The sequence below is a fragment of the Lissotriton vulgaris genome, chromosome 2_1 (genome assembly GCF_964263255.1).
Source record: "Lissotriton vulgaris chromosome 2_1, aLisVul1.2, whole genome shotgun sequence".
Classification (NCBI taxonomy): domain Eukaryota; kingdom Metazoa; phylum Chordata; class Amphibia; order Caudata; family Salamandridae; genus Lissotriton; species Lissotriton vulgaris.
The window spans coordinates 46,754,230-46,778,891 of record NC_141687.1 but is presented as its reverse complement, the minus strand read 5'-3'; the positions used below and the strand labels follow the sequence as shown (position 1 = coordinate 46,778,891).

The window sequence follows — 24,662 nt, the reverse complement described above, 5'->3', positions numbered from 1 at the left end:
TCAGAATTCCTGGTAAAGCCCAAGTCCGGATACAATGCCTCCTGACACAGAGGAAACCATGTGGCAAAAAGGACCAGTTCATTTCAGAAAGCACCTTTGTCATGCATGGAGTACCAGAAGTTTGCGCCTGTTTCCTATACTGTTCAATGTACATGTGCACCCTCTACAAAGACATGAAGTACTCCATATGGGCGGAGTGTCCAAATCTATTCCGATGACACCCAGATTGTAGTTGACCTTCACAAGGACAGCTCAGACCTCTCAGACATTTGCCTCTGCTTACTTGCATCTGGACACTGGATGAACAATAATGTTCTATGACCAACACAGACAAAACCAAGATATTAATATTGGGTATAAATAAATCCTACGATCTTCCTTTTATCTGGCCATCAGAACTAGAACCTCCCCATGTGCCGCTCAAACCTGCAAAGAATTTGGGAGTCAAATTTGTCTCCGACCACTCATTATGTCCTAATGCACAAGAAATCAAGGCGGGAGATGACCTTACTTATCGAATTAAAATATTACTTTATGTTAAAAAATCCTTGAAATTCATTGAAAAAACAAAGGTTAAAGTGACATTATAGTTAGGTGAAAATTTCAATGAAAACTTTATGTTAAAAATGTTTTTTAAATCATGGAAGTTGACCTATAACTGCTGTCTCAGATAACTATAACTCATGCCTTAAGGTCAGGTAACTTGCGCTTTCTCGCACTTTTGCCATGCACAGCTAATTACTCCACATATTACATCCCTCATGACATCTTCTATGACATTATTGATAATATCACTGCAACGTTTGAAATTACATCATTAATGAGAAGACTGTGCATGGCGAAGGCACAAGTTATAGTTACCTTAGTGCATGAGTTAAAGTTATTAGAGATAACTATAACTGGTGAATTTCAATGTTTTTTTTTGTTTAAAATGTTACGTTGTCGCTGAAATTTTCACCTAACTATAACGTCACTTTAACCTTTGTTTTTCTCAGTATATATATATATATATATGAATTGTAAAATCTCTAACTCCAGTCTGGATGTATTCGAAATAAGGAAAAAAAGAATCCCTACACAGATCCCACAAGCACTTTTTTCACAAAATATTAGGATAAATAAGAGTGGGAAAATGCTTCTTGATGGCATTGTAGTAAATGGAAGACTCCCCCCTGATACGCCGGCTAACTTTACTTGTAAATCGAATAGCAGAGATTCTATTCTAGATTATGTGGCAGTGGAAAGCACCTCCTTTCTTCTTATTGAAAGATCTTAAGGTTTCCAATTCTCTCTAGTGACCACAAAGTATTAACTCTCACTGTAAACCTAGATTTACTTTTGAGTGACCCATGGTCACTAAACGGTGAAGCTGTTGGTTTTGCTAAGAATTCCGGAAAATGTTATTGGGATACTAAGGCAATTTTGGGCCTGGATAATATCTTAGAGAATACTGTAGAGAATTTGTCAAACTGGAATGGATCAGAAATTGCTAGTTTTAATGTTTTTATGATTAAATTGATAGATATTGCTAAGAAGTCAAATCAAAAAAAGTAGTAGTATAGTAGTTCCTAGAACAGTACTTGCACTACTCCTCCGATAGATATCGTACAATATTACTATTAAAGAGGAGGAGGACTAGAGCAAAGGTTAAGTTAAGAAAAGAGAGGGAAGACAATATTTGGATTAATCTGAGAGAAGCAGTAACGAAATGACAAGTAAGAAAGTATTGGTCTCCCATTGGGCAGGGATGTGGAGCGAGATCAAGACCTCTCCCAGTTGCCATAAAAGAGCACAAATGGGTTAGGTATATACAGGATCTATATGCGAGTAATGCAACTACAATGGTCCAAATTGGACTAAAGGAAGACCTATCATTATATGGCTCGCCATCTGAAAAAGATATTGAAATGGCGATCAAGGGGATGCGGACCTCAGGGTCGATGGGACCGGATGAGCTTCCAATTACTGTATTAAAACAAAACAGTAAAATGTGGAGTAAAATCCTCTATCTTGTGTTTAATTATTGCTATACAAACAAAATGGTCCTCCCATCCTGGAAGGGGAGTATTTTAGTCCCCCTGTTCAAGAAGGGAGACCGATATGCCCCAAAAAACAATCGTCAAATTGCTCTTTTAGATGCAGTAGGTAAAGTTTTTGCTAAATGCCTCTAGATGCAAATAAATGACTGGATGAAGGAGTATGAAATCTTACCTATTGAACAAACAGGGTTTAGGTCAAAACATGGAACTATTTATAACCTAATGGCTCTACAGGTAATAAACGAGAAATATGTTCTAGTTAGAGTTGGAAGAGTGTACGCAGCGTTTATAGACTTCTCCACAGCATTTGATAAAGTAGATCGACCGTTGCTGTGGGGAAAACTGTCGGACCTGGGTATGCCAGCCATCCTTTTGGAATTAGTCCGTGCTCTCTATACAGATACCTGGTGTAGAGTCTTATTGGGAGGGGAAAGAGGACTCTCCCAAATAATCCCCACTGAAAATGGCCTTCAACAAGGATGTTTATTGGCCCCTCTACTTTTCTCCCTTTATATATCTGACTTTCCCCATGCTCTGTCTCAAAGTGAGGGCATCACCCCATTATTGGGGGGAAAATCAATTGTTTGTTTACTCTATGCGGATGATATACTAATACTGGATTTAACGCCGAGGGGACTAAATAGTCATCTTCAGGTGCTACATGAATATGCAGAGGCCCATTTTTTAAAGATAAATGTATGTAAAAGCAAAGTAATGTGCATGCACGGTAGATAAAAGCTGAAGTATGGAAATTCCGTTTGATCTGTATGTGGGCAAAACTGGAACTTGTAAAATCATACGTTTTCTTGGGAAAAACGGTGTGTAGCAGTTTAAGTGATAAAGCACACACAGAAAATAATATTCATAAAGCAATTAGACAGGGGAAAAGTTGGGCTCCCTCTATTGGTCAACTGGAAGGAGACACTTTGGAATTTTATTAGAGGTATTTCGTGCTAAAATCCCTGCCTCTCTGTTGTATGGTATTGAACTACATGACTTAGGAAAATGGGGTTTCCTAAATACAACAGAAGGCAACATTTTACGGAGCCAAACCTCAGTTAACACTGCTTGTCCCGTGGCTGCTTTATGGTTGGAATTGGGTTTTAAGAAGTACCTGGGTACAGGGACTTGCGGGAATAGTACATTGGGTGATAAGTCTTGTAAAGGGTGAGCTAGGTACAATAAGATCTTTTATCCGGGAATAATTATTAGAAAGTTAAAATGAGCAATCAGTAATTGTTAAAAATTTCAGAGCTGCTGTAGCCTTGCTTCAACTGGATGAAACTGTACTGTTCACCCTTTCGCCATATCAATTAAAAGCCACTTTGAAACAGGCTACTTCGAAATTGAGTTTCACCAGGGATAGAGAAGCCCGCATCCTAAAGAGAGGCACCGACCCGTCTATTGACTCCTGTGTGATAAATAAAGTGCAGGCCTATATTACTTGGAACCTGCCTCATGGAGTGCGCTGTTTTTGGTTACTAATGAGGCAAGATCTACTCCATCTAAACAACTTATTAGCTAAATGGTATGGTTCCTCTCCAGCCTGCAATTTGTGCAATAATCCTATCCAGGATATTACTCATGTAATGTTTATTTGTCCTGCTCTATCATTATGTCGACGTAAATGGATAAGGCCTATTTGTTTATCTTTATCTATTCTCTCTGCCTCTGCCCTGACTGACTCTATGCATGTACCACCAAATGAAATATTTTGTCATAGAATTTTTAACTTTTTAAAGTGTTTTTTAGATATATTTTAAAACATTTATAGGGTGGGTTTTATATTTAAAATGGGTTTTATATGATCTTTCCTATATTTATACTAGTTGTATTTGAATGTTTAGAAAATGTAAAGTAAAATTTTATGTGGATCTCTTCGGAGTTCCAAGATCATAAATAAATAAATTTGGAATTCTGAAAAATTCTGAATACTGTGAGATCACTATGAAAGGGGAAACATCCTTTACAACGCAACTTTTACCAGGCAGTGCTTTTACATCGCAACGCAAACCCTTACAACGCATTGCCCTGGGGGGCGCTCTAGGATAGGGAATAGATTTAATTTACTATCCAACACCTTCCCTACTATCCACGGGGACTGGAGTTGGAATAGTAAATTAAACTATTCACTATCCAGCACCCCTCAACACTATGCGTTGTAAAGGCATGCGTTGTAAAAGTTGCGATGTCAAAGCATGCGATGTAAAAGTATGCGTTGTAATGTCATACATCCCCATGAAAGTGACGTGTGCTGTAAAATTGAAATGACTGTATATGTCTTCGATATGTATTGTGAATGTGATTATGTGACATGAACCCATTTGTGAACCTTGTATTGATATTCACGGACCTGGTGTATCCTGTCATGAGTCGCTCATACTGTGGGGCTGATGGATCATTTAGACCGGAAGCATGTGTACTCAGTGGGGACACGTGACTGTACACTCTTCCTAAACAGCCTACTCTTTGCTACTATATCCACAGTTAAGTGGAATCTTAGTAAGGCATTCCCCTTATGGTCTTTCCAACATGAGCCCTCATGTTACATCTCTCATGTGCATAGGTGGCTGCTATCAATGTAGGCCGATCAATCTCCTCCAACCAGCATACATTGGTTCCTTCATGTCCCGTCACCCACATATCTTATGTCTGTTTCCAACATTTTAAAGTGCTAGTGGTGATGTGACTCCCATATCCATAACATTGGGTGTCCGTGGATTATGCTTTATTGTGGCCTTTGAGTTATCTATCTGTTTAGAACACTATAGCGCTGTTGCATGGTGCTCTGGCTTATGGCGACTCTATGGAATACTTCTCTTTTTAAGGGACACTATAGGGTCAGTGATTGTGCAAATATTGCAATATAAAGTGTCCTGTGCTTCAACCATCGCTCTGTTCAATGAGACATCACATAGTACACTACATTAACATGTCCATCCATATATCACTTTATTGTCTGAGTCCTCAAACATATCATGATGTGCTAACACAAATCTCCTGGGTTTACAGATACATGGTATAACCTAAGGCACCTTCTGCATAAGCAAGTATAGAAAGAGCGGGTTATACCATCACATAATAAAGAGACATCCAATGGGTCATTAAGTCATGAACCTCCTAAGCTCAAGATTTATTTATCATTAAGCCTATACCAACATTAAAAGTTAAAGGTTCAAAGTGCACAGAAAATTAAAACCTATGGAAGTTATACAGGCATTCTGATATTTCTGCAGCGGCTTGCAGTTAAAGTGCATTCATTTAACTCCACATACAAGATACATGTATACATGGGAAAGCTTTGGGAAGTCCAGCATCTAGTTGATTTTAACTTAACCATTGTCACATCAAGGGCTGTATTTTAATGTATTTTCAATCTAATTGTATTCTCCAATGTAAATCATCCTATGACATCATCAAACAATGTGTCCATCCATCACACAAGGCATGAATTCACCATATGTTTTATTGTGTAATGTTCTGCAGCCTTTAGACATATATATGTGTTATGTTTTGTTGATATATACACCGCACTGATCACCTGAGAGGGTAGCGAGGCGCTTAAGCTAGGTGTGTGGTCCCAAGGTGCTTATATGAAGGGACACATTTTCAGCTTCTTACGGAACACAGAAGTGAGTAGGAGGCTCTGATGTGTTGAGAGAGGTTGCACCATGTCTAGGGTGTGATGTAGGAGAATGAGCAACCTCCGATTTTGCTTTTTTGCAGATGTGGGGCTTGTGTGCAAGTGAGAGTGAGGCAGAGCCTAGGTGTCTGGTGGGTTGATGAAAGTGTATGAGGCTGTTCAGGTATTCTGGTCCTGTGTTGTGTAGGGCTTTGTGTGTGTGTGTGAGGAGTTTGAATTAGTTGCACTTGTGAATGGAGAGCCAGTGAAGCTTCCTGAGGTGTGGTGTAATGTAGGTGATGCGTGGGAGGTCGCGTATGAGTCTTGCGGCTGCGTTCTGGGTGCTCTGGAGTTTGTGTAGGAGTTCTTTGGACATTCTGGTGTAGAGAATGTTACCGTAGTCCAGCCTGCTGCTTATTAGTGCTTGTTTGATGGTCCGTCTGGTGTTCTGAGGCAACCATTTGAAGATCTTTCCCAGCGTGCGTAGGATGTGGAAGCAGCAGGGGCACACTGCGTTGACTTGAGCCGTCTTGTTGAGCTTGTCATTTTGGATGATCCCTAGATTTCTTGAGTGTTCTTTTGATGTGGTTTTTGGTCCTAGCTCTGATGGCCACCAGATGGAATCCCATGGGACGGCCTTGTTGCCTGTCAGACCTGGCATCCTTGCCGTGGGTTTCCCTGTATTTTTCCCTCTACCTCCTGTATTTTTGACTGTGTGCTGAACTTCCTTTTTGCTCGTTTGTGTACTCTGGGCACTTTACTACTGCTGATGAGTGCTAAAGTGCAAGTGCTCCCTGTGTACATTGTGATTATGATTAGTTATCCATGATTGACATGTGTCAGGAAGTTGAGGTGTGCCCCTCATATCCCGATGGCCCATCGCCAGGCTGAAGGCTTTACTGAGCTAGAGTGGTGGGAGGAGTTGTCATGGACACCTGAATAGGGCTCTGCCTGGCCTCTCACAATGCTGCCTACGTCAAAGGCCAAAAAGGGGTATAGGTATTGGACCTGTAACCCCACATTTTAGAACACTTCTGGATTGAGGACTCTGCCAAGAAGTATAGCGGAAGAGCTATCTGGAGTAGTACTGCCCCTTTCCTGTGTGTTGCTTTGCTGGGTTGGCCTGCTGTCAGTGAGCAGTCATGGAACTGAACTTTGCTGTTTTGATCCTGCTTTCCAAGTTTCTCCAAGGGATTTTGTGTGCTTGCCTCTGGATTAATAAGTCTCAGGGACACAAAGGCTTCACCCTCACCTACAGCACTTGGGGCCAGATGTAGGTGTCCATTTACCAACCGGTAACGGCCGATTTCAGCCGTTACCGACCGGTAAATGGTCATTTGAGATGTAGGGGCCCTTTTTTTACCGATTCAGTAAATTTACCGAATCGGTAAATTTACCGAATCGGTATCTTTACCGATTCGGTAATTTTGAAATGTAGGTAGGACTCTTCTGAGTCCCACAGGCCTTACCAAATCGGTATTTTACCAGTGAGAAGTGTGGCTCACTGGTTAGAGCAGGCAGACCCTGAAGCAAAGGTCAGACCCGGGACCAGGGTTCAATTCCCGACGCGGCAGGGTCTTGAGATCAAATGTCTACGGACTCAATAATTCTTGCACCGGTGCCTGACCTAATCATGGGTTCACAGTCTGCAACTCTGGGCATTAAGCTTGCTTAATCTCCACAACGCCCCCCCGCGGCGGGATGCCTGGCTTTCACCTTGGGGATGCCCTGTAGGGGCTATCTCACAGGGAAAAAAGCCAGGACGGGTTCCCAAGGCAAGCGCTTAGAGACCCCTGGGTGATAAGCGCTATATAAATTCAATATACAATACAATACAATACAATCCAATTGGGTGGTAAAATACCGATTCCAGGTGTGCATGCACATGTGTGCATGCACACCTATGGCATGTGGCAGATGGACATGCCCTTAGGGCATGTCTGTGTGCCACATGTCACACATGCTTTAAATCGGGGTGCTAGAGGGTGTCAAAGTGACACCCCCTGCACCCTTGCAAAAATTGGTATTTACCGAATCAGTAAATACCGATTCGGTAATGCCCATTGATTCCTATGGGCATTGAAGCCCATAGGAATAAATGGGCATTACCGAATCGGTATTTACCGATTCGGTAAATACCGATTCTTACAGAATCGGTAATTCAATTACTGATTCTTTCTACATCTCCCCCCTTCTATTTTACCGATTCATAAATACCGAATCGGTAAAATTCGGTATTTATGAGTCAGTAAAATTAACGTACCTACATATGGCCCCTAAACTTCCCTGCTGAGAGTTTTGACCTGCCAAGTGGTGCCAATTCCCTTTCTGGGCCATTGGAGGTGCTTGCCGGGCTGTAACTTCAAGAAAAGGATTCCAGACACCGTCACTGATGCCGATGCCTGCACAATGTCGCGGACACCTCTCATTGAGTGAATGCAGCACCCATGCACGACAACACCACAGCCCTGATCTCACCAATGGTGAAATGCCTGCACCGTGGCCGTAGGCACCCTAACTTTGACCACACCACAACATTGGTCCGCCTAAGCACCATCACTGACTCACTTCTTGAGGTCACCATCTCGCCACACTGCCCTCAACAACACCGCAGCCTTAGGGTGTCGAAAACAGCATCATCGACTCCGACGCCAGCGCTCCACACCAACATCGCGCTGCTTCCTGCACCAAAGCCATAGACACATCGTGAAGTACACAACCCATGACCCGTGATGACACGCAGCTCCAGCACTGCCAATGTAAATGCTCCTGATTTCTATCTCATGGAGTTTGATCTGCAACAAGTGTTGCTTCAAGGATTCCCCGACTTCTGCACGACTTGCAGCACCGACACCCGCGATGCCTCACCGCTGCACTTCACCACAAGGTCCTTGAGGCCTGTTCAACTCCACTGTACTGTTTGCGAGTCTTCTCCGATGCCATAGCCTTCCCTTGACTCCACCGAGGTCAGACTGAACTGCTGGATTGTTGGTCACGAAGTTGTGATAGCCCCGGTTGGTGCTATCGACTTCAAGGTACTGTATTTTCAAGGTATTTTTTAGATTTTAATTCTTCGCTTGTGTTTGTTGCTTTTTAGACGTTTTGGTTAGATAAATATTGGCTATTGTTCTAAACTGATTTGGTGTCCATTTTTAGTATGTTCATTGTGTTACTGTGTGTTTATGTACAAATGCTTTACATATTGCCTCTGAGATAAGCCTGACTGCTCGTGCCAAGCTATCAAGGGGGTGAGCAGGGGTTATCTTAACTGTTCAATCCCCTTACCCTGACTAGAAGGAAGAGTCCCTACTTGGATAGGGTGCAAGTCACTGCCAACTAGAGACCCACATTTCTAACATTGCCGAAGACCAATACTTCCGTCTTGTCGGAGTTGAGCTTCAGGCAGTTGGTTCGGATCCAGTCTGCTACCATTGTCATGCAGTTGGTGAAGTTGGTTCTGGTGGTGTTTGTCTTGCACATCAGGGAGAGTATGAGTTGGCTGTCATTGGCATAGGAGATGACGGTGATGTGTTGTGATTGCATGATGTTGGCAAGCGGTGCCATTTATGTTAAAAAGAGTGGGGTTGAGGGACGATCCATGTGGGACACCGCGAATCAGTTTCTTGATCTCTGATATGAAGGGTAGCAGCCTGATACTTTGGGTTTTTCCCATGAGGATGGAACAGATACATTTGAGAGCAGATCCTTGCATGCAATCTCGTGGTGTCTTCTGATGAGGATGTTGTGGGAGACAGTGTCGAAGACCGCAGAGAGGTCCAACAGGATGATGGCTGCTATTTCTCCTCAGTCCAGGTAGTTTCGATTGTCATTGTTTGCCATGACGAGTGCTGTTTCTGTGCTGTCATTGTTTCTAAATCCTGGTTTTGTGAGGTGGTGAAGTTTGAGGCGGGTTGTGAGTTGCTTGTTATTAACCTTCTTTGGCTGCGCAGGCGAGCAGGGAGATGGGTCGGAAGTTTTTCAGTTGATTTGGGTTGGCTGTGGGCTTCCTGAGAAGGGCGTTCATTTCTGCAGGTTTTCATTCAATTGGGAAAGTGGCGTTCATGATGGAGGTGTTGATTATATGGGTCAGGGTGGTGCTGTCTGGTGATGTTCCCAGGTTGTAGATGTGTTGGGGGCATTGGGGCCCCTGAGTAGATGGTCCGCATGATTGCCACTGTGTCGTTTCTGGTGAGGTTTATCTATTCTGTCAGGTGGCCATCTTGTTTGGTGTTGGGTAGGTCAGCAGTGAGTTCTCTTGGATTGGCATGGAATGTGAAGTTGATGTAGATGTTTGTGATTTTGCTGTGGAAGACGTTGAATAGGTTGTCGCAGAGTTGTTGGGAGGCAACAATGTTGTTGACAATGGATGAGGGCGAGGTAAAATCCTTGATGATCAAGAAGATTTCCTTGCAGCTGTTGAAGCTTCCTTCGATGTGTTCCACTGGTGTTTTTTCCTTGGTGTCTCCCATTTGCTGGTGATAGCACTTGAGTGCAGCCTTGTAGGTAGTTCTGTTGATGGTGTAATGGCTGGCTCTCCATTTCCTTTCTAGCTGCTTACAGTATCTTCTGGTGTCTCTGAGGTCTTCTGTGTGCCAGCTGACCTGTTATTTTGATCTACTATGCTTGTGGGGTTTGATGGGTGCAAGGGAGTATGCGCAGTTCTCGATCTAGTTGTTGAAGTTGTTGATGTCCTTGGCGAGGTTGTCGCATGGGGCTAGACTGATGAGTGCTAAGGGCGCTGAGTGTGGTGGAGTTGTATTTGATGCTATTGCTTGTAGTGAAGATGGGGTCCAGTATATGTACTGCAGTATGTGTTGGCTCTGTGAAGAGCTGGATGAGTCTGATGTTGCTCAAGCTTTTGAGAAGTGCTGTGAAGCAGGGGTCGTTCCGAGCTTCGAGGTGAAAGTTCAGGTCACTGAGGAGACTGTAGGCTTTGGAGTCAATGGTGAGCGGAGCGACACAGTCTGTGATGAGGTCGGTAAAGGTGGCTCACAGTCCAGGTGGTCGATAGGCAAGGGTTCCATTGAGGGTGAATTTTTCAGAAATTTGCAGGAAGTGCAGGTGCTCCATGAATGGGGTGATGTTCTCTGTGGATGTTGTGCATTGATGGATTCTTTGTAGATGATAGTGAGTCCTTCTCTTGGCTTATAAAGGCGGTCCTGTTGAGCAACATTGCAGCCCAGTGGGATTGCCATAGTGATGTCAGGAGCCAATGAGGGGTTGAGCCAGGTCTCTGTGATAAAGAGGATGTTGGGTGTGTCGCTGCTCAGAAGGTCCTATATTTTGATTGTGTGTTTGCTGAGTGATCGTGTGTTGAGAAGCAAACACGCGAGTGTGTGTTTTACTGTGCAAGTTTGCTGTGTCGTGTGGTGTATGGTGGGAGTGTAGGCGTTGTTGGTGCTTGTATGGTGTTTGTGTTGAGATGGGGAATTGAGAGAATTTTTTGTATTTGTATTGGGGTGCTGGTGGGTGGTTGCTGGAGAACTGGCAGTGGGTACAAGTGAAAGCTCCTACCGTGGTGTGAAGTGCAGCACAACAGATGTTGGGGGAACAGTGTCCGGGGTCTTGTCACCTACGGAGTGCTGCAGAGTATCATTGGGCGGAGATAGGACCACGGTTCTTGACGCTAGGCGCAGTCAAAGCACTGGCGTGCGCAGACAGGTGGGCTTTTGGTGCACCTTCGACATGCCAGTGGCGCACCCACTGTGCACGTCTACTGCACCTCCATGTTGCAGCTGTCATTAAGTAGACCCTTGAAGGGGGTAGGAGAGGAGTCCTGGGTGTCATGATGTAAAGTCCTGTCCAGATGGTTGATGGGAAACTCAGTGATGTCTTTTCCTGTGCAGGTGGATGATGGGAGAGCCAGTGATGTCACTTCCTGTGCTGATGGGTGGTGGGAAAATATGTATGCATATGTACACACACACATTCTACAGAGCATTTCTATACACTTATGACTAATGCACCCATCATAACCCTGTAATAGCATGCATAAAACAACCTGCTAATAAATGTTTTAAAAACAACTGTACCATTCAATGAAGTACTCACATGTTTCCGAAGAGTATGAATAGATAAATGAATAAGGGAACCCACCACAGTCCTTCTTCCTCCTTGAACTACCGTCCCTCGACTTATATTCCTCTCTAAACACTAGAACAATTTGTGTTCCTAAATTAATTTATTTCATTGCTTTCATTTATGAATTCATCCAGACCCCTACCGGCAACTGAGTTCACAGTATGCACTGTGCAAGAGTCATTTGTTGCATGGGGTAAAAAAATCTGAAATGTAACATCTCAAAAAAATAAATACTGAGCTATGAGAGGGGGGTTTTGCCAGAGGATCAGAGACTGGCGTCCATTGTAGTCATCCGTAAACCAGAGAAACCTGGGAACAAATGCGGGTCCTATCGGCCGATTTCACTGATCAATGCTGAGGGAAAAATCCTTGCGAAATTACTAGCTTCCCGATTGGCGCCACTCCTCACCTCACTCATACACACGGGCCAGTCCGGCTTCATGCCGGGCCGCAGCATGGCCGTTAACCTCCTTAGGCTCCATAATGAGATCGGCCGCAAGCACGTCATAGAGGAAGACGCCATAATCTTATCCCTGGATGCCAAAATGGCGTTCGATTTGGTCGAGTGGCCGTACCTCTTTGAGGTGTTACAACGCTTGGGGTTCGGACCAAAGTTCATGGGCTGGATTAGACTAGGCAGGTCGCTCCCCCATGCCACAACACAGCCCTCCTGTGTACCCTATGACGCTGCTGTCGCTCAATCTGGTTTGCGCCTGAGTGATTCTTTCTCTGTGCTCCCTGTACTTGCGCCCCTCTGTGCCTCTCTCTGCCTTGTGTCTCCCCCTCTCTGTGCCCCCACCTGTTTAGTTAAATACCGTTGTTGTTGCTGTACTCTCGTGTGCCCCACTGTGTCCACTTTTTGCCTTCTGTATCCCGGTGTGTGCCCGCTCGCCCCCGTCCTCGCTCTTTTCCACCGCTGTGGCCCCTGCGGCCCCACCCCCCTGTGATCCCATTCGCAGCCCTGCTCCCGCCTCCCAGCTGCTCCTCCCTCCCACTCCCCCTCATGTGGATGCCGCATGGTGGTGAGGAGAGCAACCTCTGACCCTGTCACCAGGCAGGTTGCTCCCCCATGCTACCACACAGCCCTCCTGTGTGCCCTGTGGTGCTGCTGCAGCTCAATCTGGTTTGCGCCTGAGTGATTCTTTCTCTGTGCTCCCTGTACTTGCGCCCCTCTGTGCCTCTCTCTGCCTTGTGTCTCTCCCGCTTTGTGGCCCCACCTGTTTAGTTAAATACTGTTGTTGGTGCTGTACTCTTGTGTGCCCCACTGTGCCCACTTTTTGCCTTCGGTACCCCGGTGTGTGCCCGCTCGCCCCCGTCCTCACTCTTTCCCGCCGCTGCGTCCCCTGCGGCCCTGCCCCCCTGTGATCCCATTCACCGCCATGCTCCCGCCTCCCAGCTGCTCCCCCCCACCACTCCCCCTCATATGGAGGCCGCAAAGCGGCCGCAAAGCAGCCGTGCAGCGGGCGCGTCGCTGGCACGCCGAAGGCGCGCCTAAGACAAGCCCGTTTGCGCCCATCCGTGCCAAGCGCCAGGACCCCTGACTCCCGCCCTCACCACGACACACACCACCGCTACGACCCCAGCACCCTCCACGCACTCATCACCGGACGGTCACACACCTGTTGCCTAGCCACTCCGAAGCGTACACAAGGACCCTTCTCCTGCTGGAGCTGCAGCTTCACCAGCATCTGGCCCGCCAGCCCACCTACCGAAGAACCCAACTTTCTCAGATGCATCCTGCTCAACACCCTATCTGCCCGCAAACACTCGGTCGAACTCTGGGACCTACTCGACACCAACGCCCCAGACGTCGCCTTCCTGACGGAGACCTGACTAACCCCCACCTCGGCGCCCGACATCGCCATAGCCATCCCAGAAGGCTACAAGATCACCCGCAAGGACTGCACCAACGGAGTAGGTGGAGGAATTGCCATCATCCACAGAAATGTAAATGTAAAATGTAAATGTAGGTATACTTATATAGCGCGACCTGTCACCACAAAGGGCATCCTGGCACTTGCCTAGGGAACCCGTCCTGGTATTCCCCTGTGAGAGGCCCCGGCAGGGTATCCACAAGGTGAAAGCCAGGCATCCCGCCGCGAGGGGCCGTTGTGGAGATTAAGCAAGCTATTGCCCAGAGTCGCAGAGCGTGAACCCGTGAGTCGAGAAGGCACCGGAGCGAGAATTATCGAGACCGTGGAATTTTTAGCCCAAGACCCGCCGAGGCAGGGAATTGAACCCTGGTCCAGGGCCGATCTCAGCTTCCGGGTCTGCCGCCTCTAACCCCTGAGCCACACTTCTAAACACCCTCAAAATCTCAACAGACGTCAACGACACCCTCAGCACCGCCGAACACCTGCACTTCAAGATCCACACGGACCCCAAAACCACCCTCAGAGGCACCCTCGTCTACAGACCCCGCCCAACCTGACCCCAGTTCAGCGACTCCATCACCGACTTCATCAGCACGCACGCCCTCGCCTCCACGGACTACATCCTCCTCGGGGACCTGAACTTCCACCTCGAGAACAACAACTACCCCAACACTTCCACTCTGATCGACAACCTCAGCAACCTCGGACTCAATCAACTCGTCACTACACCCACTCACTCCGCCGGCCACACGCTTGACCCCATCTTCTCAGCTAGCACCCACGTCTCCTTCAACTGCACCACCGAACTCCACTAGACCGACCACCACTGCATCCACTTCACCTTCCGGAAACCCACCACCCACCACGCACCCAGCTGATGCCTCGCCGCAGCTGGGGCAAGATCACCGAGGACCAGCTAACCACCGCCCTCGCCCAGAGCCCACCCTCAGACCCGACCGACGCCGCAACCTCAGACAATGGATCAATGACTGCGCCAACACCCTCGCCCCGCTCAAGAAACCCCCCAACACCCAGACCAGTAAGAGAGCCAGCTGGTTCACCGAAGACCTCCAGGCCTCCAAGCGAACCTGCCGAAAACTGGAAAAAAAACAGACCCACGAAAGAACACCGGAAAGCTACAAAGCCCACAAGAACGCCACCCGCCGACACCACCAACTTATCGGATCCACCAAAAGGACCACCTTTAAAGACCACATAGACAACAACACACACAACAGCAAAGAGCTCTTCAGCATTGTGAAGGAACTCTCCAACCCCAGCTCCAACACCAACGACATCCCACCGTCACAAGACCTGTGCGACTCACTGGCCACCTACTTCCACCGCAAGATCGCCAACATCCACAACAGCTTCGACGCCGTCACCACCCTGGCAACCACCGGCACCTCTGCCCCCACGGCCACCACCCCCACCAACCACCTGCTCGCCTGGGCCAACATCAACGACGACGAAACCATCAAGATCATGAACACCGTCCACTCCGGATACCCAGAAGACTCCTGCCCACACCACATCTTCAACAAAGCCAGCAGCACGATCGCACCTCATCTCCAAAAAACCATCAACATCTCCTTCGAGACATCGAACTTCCCGGAGAGCTGGATACACGCAGAGTTCAACGCCTTACTCAAAAAACCCAAGGCCGATCCCAAGGGCCTAAAGAACTTCCGATCCATCTCCCTGATCCCGTTCCCGGCGAAAGTCATCGAAAAGGCTGTCAACAATAACCCTGGGCGAAGGACTTCGCTACGCCCACGAAGTGGGCGTAGTGTTGCCTACTTCGCCCTTTGCAAAGTAGACAAAGCAGGCAACACTACGCCCACTCTGTGGGCGTAGCGAAGTTGCGCGCCACCCGCCTCCCTCCCGCCCTCCCGAACATCCCTAATTTTATTAAATGGGCACATCAAAATAAATAAAATGCACTTAGCTTGTCCGCGGCGTCCCGGGGCTCCCTCTGCTCGTTCACGCCGCCGTCTGCTAACCAATGTGCATGCGCGGGCGTCTGCGCATGCGCATTACTCGCGAGAAATGCGCAATCGCGGCCGCCCGCATTGGTTAGCAGAAGGCGGCGTGAACGAGCAGATGGAGCCCCGGGACGCTGCGGACAAGGTAAGTGCATTTTATTTATTTTGATGTGCCCATTTAATAAAATTAGGGATGTAGGGGAGGGGGGCATGCGGCGCGTAGTGGGGCTACGCGAAGTGCGCAGGTGGGCGTAGTTTCTCGCCCACTTTGCGTAGCTTCGGGTAGCCCACTACGCACACTACGTCCAGGGTTAGTCAACAAATAACTGCCCAGCTTCCTCGAAGAGAACAACATCCTGGACCCGTCCCAATCTGGATTCGGAGCAACCACAGCACCAAAACTGCCCTCATCGCTGCCACCGGTGACATCAGGACCCTGCTCGACAACGGAGAAACCGCAGCCCTCATCCTCCTGCACTTGTTAGCTGCTTTCGACACAGTCTGCCATCGCACACTAAAAGCTCGCCTCCACGGCGCCGGAATCCAAGAAAAAGCCCTGGACTGGACCACCTCCTTCCTCACCGGGAGAACCCAGAGTGTCCACCTCCCCGCCTTCCGCTCCAAAAACACCGAGATCATCTGCGGCGTACCTCAAGGATCATCCCTCAGCCCAACATTGTTCAACGTATACATGGCACCGCTCGCGCACGTAGCCCGACGGCATGACCTAAACATCATTTCCTACGCCTACAACACCCAGCGTATCCTCTCGCTCACCAAGGACACCAGCACCACCAAAACCAACCTCCACGAAGGAATGAAGGCCGTTTCCCACTGGATGAGGAACAGCCGTCTGAAGCTGAACTCGGACAAGACGGAAGTCCTCATCCTCGGTTTCACCCCCTCAGCCTGGGACGACTCCTGGTGGCCTCGGCACTAGGAACACCACCTACACCCACCGACCACGCACGAAACCTGGGGGTCATCCTCGACTCCACACTCTCCTTGACAAAGCAAGTCAATGTCGTCACCTCCTCCTACTTCAACACCCTCCGCATGCTTCGCAGGATCTTCAAGTGGGTCCCCAACACAACTAGAAGGACGGTCGCCCATGCCCTCATCAGTAGTAGACTGGACTACGACAACGCACTCTATGCAGGAGCCCCGGCCAAACTCCTGAAACGGCTCCAACGCATCCAGAACGCCTCTGCAAGCCTGATCCTCGACATCCCGCACCGCAGCCACATCACACCCCACCTGAGAGACCTGCACTGGCTCCCCATCAACAAGAGAATAACCTTCAAGCTCCTCACCCACGCACACAAGGCACTCCACGACACCGGACCAGCGTACCTCAACAGCCGACTCAGCCTCTATACCCCATCCCGACAGCTCCGCTCTGCAGACCGTGCCCTCGCCACTGTCCCCCGCATCCGTAGAGTGACCGCCGGCGGCAGATCATTCTCCCACCTCTCCACCAAGACGTGGAACACCCTCCCTATCCGCCTACAGCAGACCAAAGACATCCTAACCTTCAGGAAACTCCTCAAGTCCTGGCTCTTCAAACAGTAGCAGCGTTCCCCCCACCCCAGCGCCTTGAGACCCTCACGGGTATGTAGTGCGCTTTACAAATGCTATGATTTATTGATTGATTATACAGATCTTAGAGGACAAATTAAAGTTAATGATCGCACAGCCAGAGTGTTTCCATTGAAGAGGGGCACCAGACAGGTTTGCCCCCAGTCTCCGTTGATTTTTTTCCCTGGCACTAGAGCCGCTGGGGGCATGGGTCAGAGGGGATGTTTTATGAAGGGAATTGAGATGGGCTGAAGAAAAAGATGACAGGATATCCCTCTACGCAGATGATCTCCTGCTCTACTTAGAAGCCCCCACGAAATCACTTCACAGAATTTTAAATATCTTCACAAATTTTGGGAAATACTCTGGGTACTCAATCAATTGGTCTAAATCTGTGCTTTTCTCACTACATGGGCCGGTTCTGAAACTCCCACCAGGGTGTTAGGTGGAGATCGCGGAGGATGAGTTCCGCTATTTGGGAATCTGCACCACGCCGGATCCTGATATTTTCTACACACATTTTTTTGCTGCCCCCCTGATCAGGCTGAGTAACTGTGTTAAACATAGATGAACCCTACCCCTCTCCCTATTGGGTCGAGCTGCCTTTTTTAAAATGCTTGCGCTTCCTCAGTTTTTATATACACTCCAGAACTGTCCGATCGAGATACCAGAGTCCTATTTCAAGAGCGTTGAGATTGAAGTGAGATCCCTGCTGTGGGATGGGAGGGCACCCGCTAAGCCCTGCATAAATTGACTAGGAGTTGGTATGATGGAGGCATCACACTCCCAGATGTATGCCTCTACTACTGGGCTTCACAGGTAGTGGTGATGAATCACTGGGTATATCACCCCTCGATAAACCCAGCATATCCACTGGATAAATACCAAATGGGGAGAGAGGGATATCTAGGGGCCCTCTATTCCACGGTCAAGAGAGGCCGATTCTTCGGCCCTACTTCTAAAACCATAGCTATCTGGAGACAAGCCAACAGGAAACTTGGCTGGCTGGACATCCTAACACAGGCCACCGCTGTGGTTGACCCAAAAACTTGGAACACTATGTCATCAGCTGGGTTTGGCAGATGAGACACTATCGGTATTTCTACCACCCGTCACCTTTGGGAAAAAGGGAACATGGTGCCATTTGCACAACTGGTAAAAGACTATGACCTGGCCGGGGGGAGGTTTTCCGCTACCTGCAAATCCGTCACGGTCTTACTACTGCACTCTCTGAGACTGGGGAGGTGCCGGAGTCCTCCCCCCTGGAGGATAGGTTACTCTCTGAACCACTGCCAAAAAAAGCGATAACACTGACCTATCATAAGTTATGCAACAATCTGCCAGACCCACTTCGGAGCCTTCGCGAACAATGGCAGGCTGACATAGGCCCATTAGAGGACGAGGACTGGCAATCTGCACTTATGTCTCAGAGAGATGCAGCCATCCCTCTTAAATTCAGACTTATCCATTTGAAGGGACTGCACAGATTGTATTTCACAGGGGCCACATTTATGAAGATTGGGTGCAGGGAAGATACAATTTGCCTGAGACAGTGCCTCGAGGAGGCCACCTTCTACCACACCTTGTGGGATTGCTAACACATTAAGGTGCTTTGGGATGGAGCCACACAACTCATGCACAGGGCCATTGGGAAGGATATCCAACTGACACAGAGACTGGGGCTTCTGAACATTTGGGAGGCAACAGACCTCACTGTTGTGGAACAGCAATGGGTCACCCTGGGTTATACATTGGGGAAACGTGCAACTGATATGCATTGGGGTGCAGCTGAGGTGCCGACTGTGGGGGGATGGGCTAAAGAGTTGGACAAATGCATGATTGCTGAGAAAGAAGTGTTTAAATGCAGAGGATGCCCCAAGAAGTGGGACAAAAAATGGGGCAAATGGAACTCTTACCGAGGGGTGATATGCGCCTCTCCCACTGTGGAGATCGAAAAGCGAGAACAACGACGGAACGGACATTTATGAGCAAGTGCATGAGAGTGAACCAATGTACGAAAACTGTAATTTGTTCAATATGTAAAGATGTTTAATATGATGTTGATACTGTATTAACAGTGACCACTCAGTTTTACAAAATAATTTAAAAAACTTTTAAAAATAAGAAAAAGCAAATACTTTTAGGGTGTGCACAAAGAAGTAAAACCTGTGAAATGTAATCAGGGAGTGCTTCGCCGACTTGGATTCGTAGTGGTGTTTATAGTTATTGTTGAGAAAGCAATCAGAGTTTTTTTTCTGTAAAGTTAATGACATAAATTAGGGGATGGGGTATGAGACCGGGTAGGACCACCCCTCTTAAAGCCCTGACTAAGGGACATGACATCTATTCCCTGTCATTCCTCAGCAGATTCCCCATATCATCCCCTTAGCTACCCAGGACACATCCACTTCCCACTACCAATCTCCTGGCTAGCTCCTCCATTGCTCCTGAGACTTGTCCCGCAAGCGCCATTCCAGTTAATTAATGCAATGCCTGTAAATGTAAATGCGTAAATGTGTTTGTATTTATAAAGCGCACTTCTACCCTGAGGTCTCGTAGCGCTGTTTTCATACCGCTGTGGAACCCTTCCTGGCTTTCCTGTGAAATGTCCACTCCTAGGCACCCCCAATGTGAAGCCAGGCATCCAAGCGCTGCTGGGGCCGTTGTGGAGATTAAGCAAGCTAATGCCTCCCCTTCACCCAGCAAAAAAGCAGCTCGGTCTTAAAATCAACTAGCCAATGACTGTTTCATATTAAATATCAACGCCATTCAACTAACCCCATTTTTCCGTGTACCCCTCAAACTCTCTTGGATACCAAATGCTTCTGTCTTTATGATTGAAGGTTCAATGGACCCTACCTCATGAGTTCTAGCCAGGATGGTACAACCTGTCCAGTTAAAAGCCACTCTTTAGTACTCCCCTACAGGTATATGGGTGTGTTTCCCTGCTCTGAGTTTCTGACTGCTTTTATATCTTATATGCCAACTTTTATTTGGGTGTGTGTAAGGAAATGCCACTTTCTGTACGGTCACCTCTAAGTTTTTGGACTGGTGCTTTTGTTTTTTCAACTAAATGTGCGCACTGAGCCTGCTAGCCAGACCTAATTCCCAGTGTCCTGACCCTAACCCGTGTATATTGAATAGGTTTATACCTCATTGGCATAAGCTAACTTACCTATAAGTCCCTATTATATGGTGCCCAGGGAATGTAAGTTAAACGGCCCCCCCAGAGATTGCAGCACAGGCTGTGCCACCCTGGGGGTGATACAAATAAAACAAGCCTCTCCGTCCGTCATTACAGACTGGAAGAGCAGTTTAAATTGCTGGGCCTACTTTGCAATTCAAAGCAATGGCACAGCCAAACCTTCCCCTGCAATATGCGTACGTCACGCGTATGCTAGGCCTTATGAGCTGTAAGGCAGGGTGCAGCATATTTCATGGGCAGAATATGTATTTCACATGTTCTGGCAGTAAATATGCAACACTGTCATTTTTACTGTGGAGAGACATGGTCGCCTCATAGGCGAGTACAGGGGTACGAGCTGACCCCTCAGCTGTGCTAAGACCTGAACTGTGCCACCAAAGTTGATACTCCAAGGTATCAAACAATTGACTGCATTAAGCCTGACTTGATTCTAAAGTCAGAATTATTGTAGCATGCGCTGTGTGCAACTTTTACAAAGTAGCCCTCTGTTGCTTTTATTCTCCTGGACCCTTAACAGTTGCACAAGGAGCCTGTCCCAGAGACAGCTTTCTGCCCTCCTGTGGAGACGTGCTAATGACTCCCAGCAAAGGAGACAATAGGAGCCTGCACTGGAGGGAGGTGTACCTCCCTCCTGCAGAAAGCCATACAGGTGTTGGCCCAAAAGGCGAGCTTCGAAGGAGAAGCCACCTTTGAAGGGAAAATGGGTTACACTTAAGACAAAGGTTGCTCCATTATTTAGGCAGACGGGCTGGCACTAGGGACATGGAAGGGGAAACCAGTTGCCAAACTGGTTTTTCAGGTGTGTGTAGCCCTCTTGGTGGCCACACCTCTGGTTTGGGCAAGGGAGCTCTGGACACCGAAAGAGGGATTCAACCATGTTGGAACTGGGCAGAATGGTGCATCTTGGGATAGCCAGACACCACACTTCGCAGAAAGTGGTCATCAGGAAGGAGGGAATCTGGAAACTCATTGGCTACCAATCAAATCCTACCCTGAGGGCATATTCAGAGCATAAAGGGGCATTCCTGGCACCCACACTCAGATCTTGATTGGACTGGAAGAAGGATCGAAGAAGGACTGTCCTGCTGCACCAAGGACCTGGCAAAGAAAGGCTGCACTGGAATGAACTGCACCCACTGCACCTGGTGGCGAGCAAAGGAGAAGGGACTGTGTCTGCTTTGTCCTGCTCCTTGGGAAGTCGTCGACTGGAGCTCAGCCGAAGCAAGAGACTCTGAGGGTCAGTTGGCTGACCTCCTGTTCGCAGAACAGGGCCCCAATAGCTGAAGAAGCCTACTTGGGCTAGTTAGTAGCCCAAAATCTTCACACCACCACCAACTGCCATCATACAACATTGGAGATGAGGACCCAATGCTCAAAGTTGCACCCGAGTCCGGTGGACGCAAGAAAGTCACCAGGTTTGGCTGTGACTGCGATACAGAGTGACTGGTAGCCAAGATGTGACTTGACTTCTACCAGAACCGAAAAGACTTCGAGTGACATCGATCCAGTGGCCATGACCGCCTCACCCCTCTGTAAAACAAGGTGTAGCTTCAACGACCACAACTCATCCACAGCATGCATTAGCATGTTCAGTATCCTGTATCCCTTGCATCAGGACCACTCCCAGAGGAACCTAAAGCAAAGGATAAAAGCTCCTGGAACGGACTGAAAACTGCTTCACCTGCAGAGGCAGCTGTTTCTGAGGGCCTTATTGGTCCGCCTGACTGGCTCGCTGTCAGAGTTGTTAGCCTCAAGTACTCTAACTGAACACAACGCAACTGGTCAAAGTTTTTGTTCAAAAAGTTTCAAAGTGTCATATTTGTTGAATTTGCCAAAGATTGTTTGCAGTTGAGTAAAAAACCTTATATTTACAGTACCCTATAAAATCTATATATCTGGACCCCGCTGATGAATCTTTTTGATTGTGGTGTCTAAAAATACATAAAAATACAGTTTATTTTCATACACTGGTGTCAGATTTCTTTAGTGTTTCAGTTATTGCTTCTTCACTTGTTTTGGTATGGTTTAAATGCTTTAGAGTTATTTCTTTGCGTAAGCTTTGCTGATCAGAGTCACAGCTACCCAGGGTTGAGCTAGAGGTTTTAACAAATTAAACCTAAGGGTTTTCTGGGGTTGGTAAGTGTATTACACAGTAAGGGCGTAAAACCACACCATGATATCCACACAGCCTGTTATTACACAAGTGTTTCATTTGTAAAAATATAAATAAATAAATAAGTGCTAGGGCTCCAGGTATTTCATGGAAGATCACTGCAGATCTCACCACTCACAGCCCCAGACAACACGCCAAATTCCAGAGCCACCGATAACTACTAACCATCACACTCCAACAGTTGTGACAATTTAGAGGAGTTTGTTTAACTAACCCAAAGCTGTGAGACTGGTCTGGGCAACTTGGTATTGAAGTGTTTTAATGTATTGAGCTCTTACACACTGTTGCTAATGTGCCCTGTTAAAAGACACACATCTAGCGCCATCAAGTGGTGGACTGTAATAAGAGCTGCTATTAAAGAATAACTTCAGAGCACCGAAAAACACAGGCACAAATTAAGGGCTGCTAAGCATGTGTGCTGTTGGTCTAGGATTGTCCCTAAGTATGTGAGGTCCTGGATCTGTCCTGTGCTGGAGGGGCACACTCTACATGCCCTCTTCCTGGGCACGGGACTATTACCCGTGTCGTGGGTATGACGCATAAAGCAGTATTGATGGTGTATCGTGTTTTAGGGAGACCGGTAGTGTGACCAGACCTTTGTATCTGCGTTATTAGGATTGTGGTCTAATCGCCCCACTGGGCATAGTTCTGCTGTTATGTGCAGGCCCAGACTGTAGTCTTGGCACCCTGTGCGCCCCTCTGTGCGGCATGTAATGATAGGTAGTGTTAAAAGGAGTGTGTGAGTGAGCTGAGGAATGGGCCAGTGGGGGCCATGCTGGGCACCACTGGTGTGGGAAAGCACGAGATGCAGTGTGCTGACTGTGCTCCCAGACAGTGGAAGTGTATCACCTGTACCCCAGCACACCAGGGGCAGATAACCCCAGAGGCCACATTGGATCCTGGCCCCCCTGAGCCGGGTTTGACACATCCCATGTATGTACTGATAGCCATTCTTCCCCACCCCAAGAGGCCGCAAGTCTGTTTTCTGTTTCTTCAACAAGTCTGGATACTACAGCCAGGTCAAGAGGTGTGGGGTACATTGTCCCTACAAACATTCCATCCGGCCTGGGCTCACACTCACCTGTCGTCAGGGGAGATGCAGACCAGGGGCTTGAAGGAGCCTTGCAGGTAGACCTCTGGAAGAGAAAAAAAAAGGTTGGCTTATGGCTCATTTTACTGATCATCCGGGCTTCAGGACATTAACATTTCAAAGCCTTACACTCTGTGTGCGATGAGCAAGGACTTGTTCCTTTGGCATCACCAATCCATCCAGCTGCTATTTCATCAACTACTATACAACACTCCAAGGGGCAGCTCACAGCTGTATGGAATGTACCAAGAAGCGGCAAGACAAGGGGAGGGCGTGGGCTGGGGAATAACGAGTAAACGGGACGGTTTATTTATATACAGTGTTGAAATAACAATCGGTATGGAAACAGATTTACAACACACCTCCTCTATAATATAAAGGAACAAAAAAGTGTCGGACGGCCCATAAAATAGGATCAGAAAACATCAAGATGTAAAGATACTCAGATAGACATTATTCACAACAAAATGAAGGGGGGAACAAGAGTGGAAAGAAAAGAGTACATTCAAGGAATCAATAGAGAAACTTGTGTCGAGGACCGAAATAGTATTTTCCCACAGAAAGTTTCTACCAAAATCAATTAGGAATGAAATCTTTGTGGCTTCTGGACAGAAGGCTAACGTTCCTCGGGGGCTCTTTTCTGGAAGGGCCTGGGGGAACCGATTACAACAATTATGATTAATAGTTTTAATTGTCTGTTTTTTCTTGGCCTTTACTGTGTCCTGTCCAGCTCTAAGATGTATTTGCATTTTTTTTTGTTATTAAAGTGTTTTTTATTTTTTGTTTTCTGTCATTGTGTTTTTCAGTTGCGTTTCAAGGGTGCCATCGGCGCTAAGTCCCAAACAAGGACAATGGGCCTGCTGTCTCCAGGGTAGGTATTAAAAGACAAGACCACGCGTGGTCCAGTGGACTCGGTGCAACTGCACCTCCTGCACGAGTGATTCCAATGCGTTCAGTGATCTCATATTTTTGCAGTTTTCCTGCAGCACCTAGGCCCTTTCCTACAGCCCTGCTA

The 24,662-nt window shown here is 47.5% G+C and overlaps 1 protein-coding gene across 5 annotated transcripts in view; it reads right to left on the bottom strand.

Annotated features, from left to right (window-relative positions):
- The window catches only part of PRKAG3 (protein kinase AMP-activated non-catalytic subunit gamma 3), a 332,947-nt gene that overhangs the window by 58,083 nt on the left and 250,202 nt on the right, over positions 1–24,662 (bottom strand). For all 5 annotated transcript variants that reach the window (XM_086954427.1, XM_086954429.1, XM_086954428.1 and 2 more), the window contains one exon: positions 23,639–23,693. In XM_086954427.1, the coding sequence (XP_086810553.1) occupies positions 23,639–23,693 (55 nt within the window). The remainder of the gene's footprint in view (positions 1–23,638; positions 23,694–24,662) is intronic.